This window comes from Berghia stephanieae, chromosome 8 (genome assembly GCF_034508935.2).
Source record: "Berghia stephanieae isolate SIO BIC M18660-M18661 chromosome 8, UCSD_Bste_1.3, whole genome shotgun sequence".
NCBI classification, from domain to species: Eukaryota; Metazoa; Mollusca; class Gastropoda; order Nudibranchia; family Aeolidiidae; genus Berghia; species Berghia stephanieae.
Genome location: NC_088367.1, coordinates 1,295,396 through 1,305,395, shown reverse-complemented (window position 1 = coordinate 1,305,395; position 10,000 = coordinate 1,295,396). Strand labels below are relative to the sequence as shown.

General features: G+C 37.0%; 1 protein-coding gene across 1 annotated transcript in view; it reads right to left on the bottom strand.

Moving 5' to 3' along the window:
- The window catches only part of LOC144977996 (uncharacterized), a gene marked incomplete in the record, with an annotated part of 79,738 nt that overhangs the window by 35,997 nt on the left and 33,741 nt on the right, over nucleotides 1-10,000 (bottom strand). The window contains 6 exon segments of the mRNA XM_078923405.1: nucleotides 349-465; nucleotides 1,361-1,552; nucleotides 2,385-2,505; nucleotides 3,055-3,230; nucleotides 4,578-4,665; nucleotides 6,657-6,815. Coding sequence (XP_078779531.1) covers nucleotides 349-465; nucleotides 1,361-1,552; nucleotides 2,385-2,505; nucleotides 3,055-3,230; nucleotides 4,578-4,665; nucleotides 6,657-6,786 — 824 coding nt within the window.

Here is a 10,000-nt window from a genome sequence, read left to right as displayed (position 1 = left end):
TATTTTAGTCCACGTGCACTTATTTGCAGGTCTGATAACCAAATTCCTTATGGGCCCATTGTTGTAATTGAAATCTAAAAAAAAATAACGGAAAATATTGCCCATTACACCAATGTTAAACTAGGCCCATAAGTGAGTTCGGACGTGTTTGGTATTTTGTTCTTATTTGAAGTTGTTCTATTCATTTTTGTTTATGACTTTTTAGGACAGAAAAGAAGCAATTTTCGTACCGACACAAATTGAACTTAATATGATTTAAAAGAGGAATTGATGATGATCCTCAATTTAGCATACAACAAAGACGCTCGTTGAACATCAAGAATGTATAAATCTATGAGCTGTGCTTACTTTCGAAGGAGTTCCCTGGCTTTCTCTTTCTCCATCTCTGCGATATCTCCCAGAGGAAACAGATTGGCGTACTGTGTTGGATGCTGGCCTGGGTCAACACGTATTCTAACTTGGCCACTGGGGTAAAAGAAAGACAGGAGAGAAGGTGAAATGATGTCAAAATATGGATTGCCTATGGATAGGTAGTATGAGCTTGGCTAAGAAGCTCCCAACATTGTCAGTCAGCCGGAGGTATAACGGACCAACACACAAAACTCTGTATAACCTTAAAAGTTGATAGTCTGGTTAATACAGTTCACTGAGAATTACTCATAAACGCGGATGGCAAAAAAAAAACCCAACAAAAAAAAAACAAACCAGCAAAACAACAACAACAACAAAAACTCAATAATAAAGACCTGAGCAACGTCAACTTCGTTCTATCTATGGATTGACCAATACTTATTTGCAGGTCCCATTGTTGTCCTAATGGAAATACTCTCAAACCAACACAAATATTGTCTATTACAAGAATGTTGTTTAGAAAAGTAGTCCTTCAGAATCATTAGGCCCATGGAGCCGGAGTTTATCCCGGTTTCTAAAGCGTGAAAAGGGCAATGTCTTCATCCATCCGTTGTTCTCGGTCTCTCTCTATCTCTCACTCTCTCATTTTCTATTAACCTCTCTCTTTCTCTTTATCTTTTTCACGCAATTCTCCCCTAGTCTCCTCTCTCTCTCTCTCTTTCTCTCTCTCTCTTTCTCTCTCTCTCTCTCTCTCTCTCTCTCTCTCTCTCTTAATCTCTTTTTCTCTCTTTCTCTAAATCTTTTTCTTTCACTCTCTCTCTTTCTCTCCCCCCCCTCTCTCTCTCTCTATCTCTCTCTCTCTCTCTCTCTCTCTCTCTCTCTCTGACACACACACGCTCACACACACATACACACACACACACATACACAATCAAATACAAAGAGATATTTATGATTTATGTTATTATAACAACTAATCTCGCATCTAAAATAATTAATCCGTTCTTACCCAATAATGAAATGAATACCGTCGAGTTGTCCCCCTTGTTTGACGATGGTGTCCTGGAAGTTTCTGGTGACTTTCCTCAAACTGTAGGCCATCATCTTCTTATACCGTGTCTGCCAGTTGTGGAACAGAGGGAAGCTACGGACAAACTCTTTCCTTTCTTCGAACTCGTGAGCTTGGAAGGCACGCAAGGATCTGGAAATCAAAACAAACAAAAACTTGTAGGTGATCTCAAACTAAGTATTTACACTGATAGGGCGCTCTTGGAATCGACATCTGAATCTGTTCCCTATTTAAATCATTTCCCTTCGTCTTACTTTTCTCATCTGTGACAAAGTCATTCCCCTTTATAAGTTTACCAAGGCTAGGGTTCCTAGGGTAACCAATATCTGAAGCTGTAAGAAAAGAAGATGAAAATGGACTGGACATGTCCTCAGAATGGATCCGAGTGTCATTAAATTGAATTCAAATTTAAATTGAGCGTTATATAGCGCAATATCAACTAAATGTGCTCAAAGCGCTTTACAATGGGTCCTTTGGTCAACAGCAACATTTAACATGTAAGACGGGACATGACGCCTGCTAGGCGATATTATAATTTTTCGGACAAAGACAACGCTGTTAACGGCCAGGTACTCATTTTACACCTGAGTACGGTGAGAGAATGTGAGTAAAGAGCCTTTTCCAAGGACTCAACTATACGCCGAGCGCGAGGCTCAAACCCAGGACCTTTCGATCCGAAAGTGAGTGTCATACCACAAGACCACATAGCCGCACATTCCCAGGATAGCCCTCAGGTGGACCCCCCAGGCAGGGAACGAAACGAAGGGGCCGCCCGCTGGAGAGACCTGGAGGAGGGGGATCGAAAGAGAAATGAAAGCTAGTGGTTGGTCTTGGGGACAGATGACGAAAAATGGCCTCCAAACGAGAGAGATGGCGTTCCACCGTGTTAGCCTTATGTGCTGATCAAGCACCAAGAGGATAAGTAGGTAAGTAAGTAAGTAAGTAAGTAAGTCAGGGTTCCTACCTGTTGTAAATGTTTCTATCGACAGAGAGCAGTTCCGTTCTGTTACTGTCTGCGATGATCGTGGCATTCCTCACACAGTCTGCATTGATCAGGGCAAGTTCTCCAAAACTTTTACCAGCATCTAAAAAAAAGGCCGGGGCGGGGGGTGAGTTAAAAAAGAAACAAAACAAATTCTTGAGCTTTGATCCAACTCTCCAAGCGCTTTACAAGGGGTCCACATCGCCAACTGCAACTCTTACAAAACCCCTAAAACTTGAGCTTTTAAATAGCGCAATATAATACTTATAATAATTGAGCTTTTATATAGCGCAATATCCACTAAACGTACTCAAATCGCTTTACAAGAGGTCTGGCCAACAGCAACACGTACCAAGTATAACGAGACATGGCGCCTGTTAGGCGATATTACAATTTTTCGGACAGAGACAACGTTGTTAACGGCCAGGTACTCATTTTACACCCGAGTGTGGGTAAAGAGCCTTTTCCAAGGACTCAACTATGCGACGAGCGAGGCTCGAACCCAGGACCTTCCGATCCGAAAGCGGGTGTCATACCACAAGACCACATAGCCGCATGGGTTATTCCAGTCTTTCCTTGGAATAGACGCTAGAGACACATTTTCCCCTATCGGATGAATAACGGAAATTTAAGAGAAAAAATGATTCCATACCGATTTTGCCGACGTAGATTCCATACTTGGACCGGTCCAGGCGCCGCTCCTCGTCCTCCGACTCGGCGAATGCTTTCTCCTCTGCCTCCTGTACCTCTTTGATGGATTCGAACTCATCCTCTGTCATGGTGGTGTTGATGTGGATGGCCACTTGACCACTCAGTAGGATGTAAAAACTGCCCATGGAGGGCGAGAGGAAATAAATGGACAAAAAAGAAATAAATAAATAAAATGTGACCCACGGTCTTAAAGGTATTATGTGAGGATGAGAAGGACCCTTAACCCCCACCCCCCACCCGACGTTACCAACTGAAGGAAAATCGTTATATTTGTTACGATACAAACAACAGTTTTTCTTTTTAAGATTTGTTTTAAAAATCACAAAAATTGTTTTAAAATAAGTATTTATAAGGCTTTTTAAAAACAAAACTATGTAGTCTATATAGCATGTTATTATTGCTTTATAAATTTGAGTTTAATGAACTAATCTGTGCGTTGGTTTGACATTCGGTATAAATACATTGACAACTAGAGGTGCCGAAATGAGTCAATGAAATGGAGAGAAAGTGAGTAAATGTCACTCGTATATAAGGGAACAACGCACAACAATCCCCACAATCCCTTATATGTGACCCATCGTATCAAAATGGTATTATGTCGGTATGAACCAGATGCTAAAAAGCCGAAATTAATGTTAAACTGGTCAATGATATGGATTGGTAGCCTGAAATATGATATTCATTCTCCTCAATAAAACATACACACTCAACCTAAGTCTGATATTTCTGGCTATAAAATCAATTTTTAGCATCTGAATAATCCCAACATAATAACGTTTTGAGGCGATGGGTCACATATATATGAGTCACATTTACTCACTTTATCACCAAAAAAAATGAATATGGCCGGTCAGGAGACAGTTTAACAGTGAACTGTCGTACTGTGTAAAGACACGTATTAAACATTTGGCCAGAAAACTCGTCCTTCAAATATTAATCGTTTTCAATTACCATCATCTTTGCAACAAACGCTCAAACTTGAGATTTCGTGAGGTCCCAGGTTTGAGGGTTTTTACCGAGATGAGGGTCATTGAAATAGATCGATATTTGAAGGACGAGTTTCTCGTCAAATATTTAAATACGTGTCTTTCCAATGTGTGTGTGTGTGTGTGTGTGTGTGTGTGTGTGTGTGTGCGTGTGGGTGGGTGGGTGGGTAGGTGGGTTGGGTCGGGGCGAGTGTGGGGGATAAAATATAGGTAAGATTTGAGAGTATCAGAATGGCATTGACAAAGACGTGTTGTTGATGATGATAATAATGATGAGGATATCGCGACGATGATGATAATGATGAAGATGATGATGACTGTGATTGCGATGATGATGATGATGATGATGATGATTATGATTATGATGATGATTATGATGATGATGATGATGATGATGATGATGATGATGATGATGATGATGATGATGATGATGATGATGATGATGATGATGATGATGATGATGATGATGACAACTCACCAATCCCCCTTCTCCCCCTGTCTTATGATAACTGTGTCTGGCTTGCATACTCGGTATTTACAATTCTTGGTGATGTCTTGTATAATCTCTGGAATCAACACATGAACGTGTTGGACACGCAGGAATATGTGTTGATATAATGATATTACTAATCATAATAATAATAATGATGATGATGATAATAATAATAATAATAATAATAATAAAATAATAATAATAATAATAATAATAATAATAATAATAATAATAATAATAATAATAATAATGGCACCTGGCCGTCAATCGCATTGTCTAAAAAAATTGTAAAATATCGCCTACTAGGCATCGTTTCTCGTTCTAAATATTGCGTGTTGGTGTTAGCCGGGGACCCTTTGCAAACCCTTTGAGCGCATAAAATGGATATTATTGCGCTATATCAAATCTCAACTTTTTTTCTTATTTATTGCAGTATTGAACAACACAAGAAAACATGATCTAGATAGTCCGACCAAAGACAATAAAACCGGGTTGTCTCATAATACAACACGGGTCACCCACGCATAGCAATCACCTTTAACTTTTACAACGGGGTTTAACGACGTCAATCCCTGACTCCGGGTCATATCATTACCTCCCCTTACAAAGAGCTCATTGATTATATATAGAGTTTTTACACCCCTTGATCGGGTTATTGGGGACATAAACACGGACATTTCGGATTGGAACAAGAAATAATTACATTTGTAGTAAATTGTACTAGGCTGCCGAACTCTGAAAAAAGAAAATAACCCATAAATAAAAATTTGGCCAGAAAACTCGTCCTTCAAATATCGATCGATTTAAATGACCCTCATCTTGGCAAAACAAACAAACTCTCAAACCTGGGACTTCGCGGAAGTCCCAGGTTTGAGAGGGTTTTTTTTTGCCAAGTTTAGGGTCTTTTAAAATCGATCGATATTTGAAGGACGAGTTTTCTGGCCAAATTTTTTAAGATGGGCTTTTTCCCCATAGTACGACAGTATACCGTATGTACTCCATTGACAAAATCCTTTTGCCATATCGTGAATGCTAAGCTGATACAAGCACAGTTGTGGGGTGTCCAGACATGTCTACCATTACGAAAAATCCGTAGACTCACGAGATTTTTGGCTCTAATTTCACAACTCCACGAACATCATTAACCCCCTCCTTACCAGCCATTTTCAGGATTTTTCCCATAGCATCACACCCAACTAACACAAAAATGTATTTTTTTACCACTCAAACACAATGGCAGTAAGTTCTTGCGATACATATCTAATTTCTTTTGCAAGACACATTGTTCATTTTCTTTAAATTTTATGATGTACAAGAGAAATTTGAATAAGAAAGATCTTAGTTGTATCGTAACGAATGTGACGATTTTTCTATAGTTGGCAAGGAAAGGGTTAAGTCATTCAAACTTATTGAAAACAAAAGTTGATGTAAGACTATCTATCTATATCATATTAAGGATATTGAAGTGTTATTTTATTCCTTGTAAGGGCAAGAGAGCTAGAGAAAGACAAAGAATGACATGTCTAAATAACCTAAGAATGCCCAAAAGTGATTTTAAAAACCAACACAGATTTCATGCGCACCATAGAGGATCGCGATTCGTGGAGACAGCTGACCGGAAACGTGCTCAAGAGTACAAGCCACGATGGATGATGAAGGGAGGGCACATTGATTTGTTGATCTATAAAATTAACTGTAGCGAATATTAGTTTTATATCCCAAAAATATCAAACACACAACGTTTCAGTGCCCTTCTAAACCCATATAATAATAATAATAATAATAATAATAAAATAATAATAATAATAATAATAATAATAATAATGATAATAATAATAATAATAATAAAATAATAATAATAATAATAAATAATAATAATAATGATAATAATAATAATAAAAATAATAATAATATTAAATAATAATAATAATAATAATAATAATAATGATGAAAAAATAAATAATAATAATTAAAATAATAATAATAAAATAATAATAATAATAATAATAATAATAATAATAATAATAATAATAATAATAATAATAATAATAATAATAGGCTTACCTGTGTGAAGCTCTTTGAAGAGGTCTGACTTTTTCCGGAACCAAGGTAGAATCTGTTCTATCTCCGAGTCCAGTCTTTCCTCTGGTGGTTTGCTGACCACGTTAACCACTCGGTCATATAAGATACTCATGTTGGTGAGAATGGAGATATTCTCTTGTCCTGGGAACGGTTGGAAATCATATAGAAATTATACGTGAAGTATAAGTAGTAGTAGTGGTGGTAGTTGTTTTAGTAGTAGTTGTTGTAGTAGTAGTAGTAGTAGTAGTAGTAGTAGTAGTAGTAGTAGTAAGTAGTAGTAAGTAGTATTTGTAGTAGTAGTATAATAGTAGTAGTAGTATATTAGTAGTAGGGAGTAGTAGTAGTATTGTAGTAGTAGTAGTAGTAGTAGTAGTATTTGTAGTAGTAGTAGTAGTAGTAGTAGTAGTAGTAGTAGTAGTAGTAGTAGTAGTAGTAGTAGTAGTAGTGAATATTTTATCTAAAAGCATATCATCAATTAGGATATATAATATCACCGTGTATAATAGACGATATGCCAACATATTATGACAAAATATAATGATATTATGTATCATAGATCAATTTTTAAAAAATGTATTGCATTGAACGAGTGATCAGTGATCAGCGCCCGTAACGGTTAGAATTACTTTCTAGAGTAAAAACATTATAATTACGATCTTTATTCAAAGATTGCCGAGTCGATTACGCAGGTGGTTGCCACCCCCCCCCCCTCTCTCTCTCTCTCTATCTCTCTCTCTATCTCTCTATCTCTCTTTCTATCTCTATCTCTCTCTATCTCTCTCTATCTCTCTCTCTCTATCTATTTCTCTATCTCTCTCTATCTTTATCTCTCTCTCTCTCTATCTCTCTCTCTATCTCTCTTTCTCCCTCTCTCCCTATCTCTCTCTTTCCCTCTCTCTCTCTCTCCCTCTCTCTCCCCCCCCTCTCTCTCTCCCCCCCTCCCCAAATAGACAAACAAACAAAAGAACCCACATCAAATATTAATATTTCATTCAATCTTTTTTAACCAGTCAACTGTCGCACTCTGGAAAAACTCATATTTAGAAATTTGACCAGAAAAAAAACAAACTCGTCCTTCAAATATCGATTTATTTAAATGATCCTCATCTTGGTAAAAAAAAAAATACCCAAAAAACTCTCAAACCTGGGACTTTTGGAATTCGTCATTAAAATCCTAAGTTTGAGAGGTTTTTTCGTGTTTTTTATTTTGGTAAGACGAGAGTCATTTAGATGCGTCAATGTGGTCTAGTGGTATGACACTTTCTTTCGGATCGGAAGGTCCTGGATTCGAGCTCTCTGCGCATAGTTGAGTCCTTTGAAAAGGCTCTTTACTCACATTCTCTCACCGTACTCAGGTGTAAAATGAGTACCTGGCCGTTAACAGCGTTGTCTTTGTCCGAAAAATTGTAATATCGCCTAACAATCGTCATGTCCTGTCCTATATGTTAAATGTTGCTGTTGACCAGCGACCCCTTGTAAAGCGCTTTGAGCACATTTAGTGGATAGTGCGCTATATAAAGCTCAATTTAAAATTTAAAAAAAAAATTAATTCAATCGATATTCGAAGGACGGGTTTTCTGGCCAAAATTTTTCAAGTCGCGTTTTTACAGAGTAGGTAAGCCAAATTAAACTGGTTAAAAAACGCCGGCTATGAGAAAATGAAATCTTTATTATTGTTGTTGTTGTTGTTGTTGTTGTTGTTGTTGTTGTTGCATGTCTATATTATTATTCTTTATTAGAGGATCCTTATTCGTTACGCAAAAAGCGCAGCACTCAAGGTGAAAATCGATAATGTACTGTATAGATTAAAACGCGTTGCTGAATACTGAATACGTTATTCTACCGTACTCTGGAATAAAAAAAAACCATATTTGAAAATTTGGCCAGAAAAACTCGTCCTTCAAATTTCGATCGATTTAAATGACCCTCATCTTGGCAAAAAAATAATTCTCAAACCTGGGACTACGGCGAAGTCCCAGGTTTGAGAATTTTTTTTTGGCCAAGATGAGGGTCATTTAAATCGATCGATATTTGAAGGACGAGTTTTTCTGGCCAAATTTTCAAATATGAGTTTTTTTATCTAGGGTACGGTTGTATTTATGTGAATGCAGGTGAATACAGTGTCAGAATTACAAAAGGAAATATCGTTGGGATTATGTATGGGTGCGTTGGGTTGTTGTATCCAATACAGTCAAAAACAGAATGAAGCCACCAGTGTTATAATAATAATAATAATAATAAAATAATAATAATAATAATAATAATAATAATAAATAATAATAATAATACTAATAAATAATAATAATAATAATAATAATAACAATAATAATATTAATGATATCAGAGGCCATTAATAATATGTATGTTCTCTGAATACCATGTTATGCGTTTAGGGAGAATACTTACAACATCCGCCAACAGAATATAACGTCACCAAAACATAAACTATGTTAACCTTGAACGTTTATCACCTGATTAATATAATTTTGTGAAGAACTAATCACCAAAGAAATTTGAATGATAAAAATGCTGGTTGTACCGTTTACGAATGTGACGATTTTTTCCCATAGTTGGTAAGGAGAGGGTTACATTTCTTCGCAACTATTGCGGGTTATCACAAGTAGAGTTTAAAAAATATATAATATCCAGTTCTGATCATTTTGACTTTAAAATCATTTTTGTCTTCAGCAAGTTCATTCCGGCCTAATACCATATTGATATTGTGGGTCATATATATCATTATAGATAGAACGAAGTTGACGTCACTCAGCTCTTTGTTATTGGTTTTTTTTTTAGTTTTTAGACAGCAATTTTAATGATACAGTCTCACTAAATTCTATCCATCAAACTATACGAGTTTAAGGCTACACAACGTTTTGTGTGTTGGTACGAAATATCCGGCTGGTGGATATTGTGAGTGTTTTAGCTCAGCACACAGCATCAGGAGACGGGCAAAAAACTATACGCCTTGGAAAATATATTGGAATAGTGGAGAGGAGGTCATGGCAAAATTAATAAAATGTGGAGACTGGAAATAATAAGAGAGAAGGAGAAGAGAGGAGAGAGAGGAGAGAGAGAGAGAGAGAAGAGGAGAGAGAGAGAGAGGTAGATATATGAATAGATCGATAGGTAGGTAGATAGATTAAAAGGGAGAGAGAGAAAGAAAGAAAGAAAAGAGAGAGAGAGAGAAGAGAGAGAGAGAGAGAAAAGGGGGGAGGGAGAGAAAGTCAGTGGTGTGTATGTGTGTGTGTATGGTGTGTGTGAGTGAGAGGGAGAAGGAGAGAGAGAGAGAGAGAGAGAGAGAGAGAGACAGATGGACAGAGAGA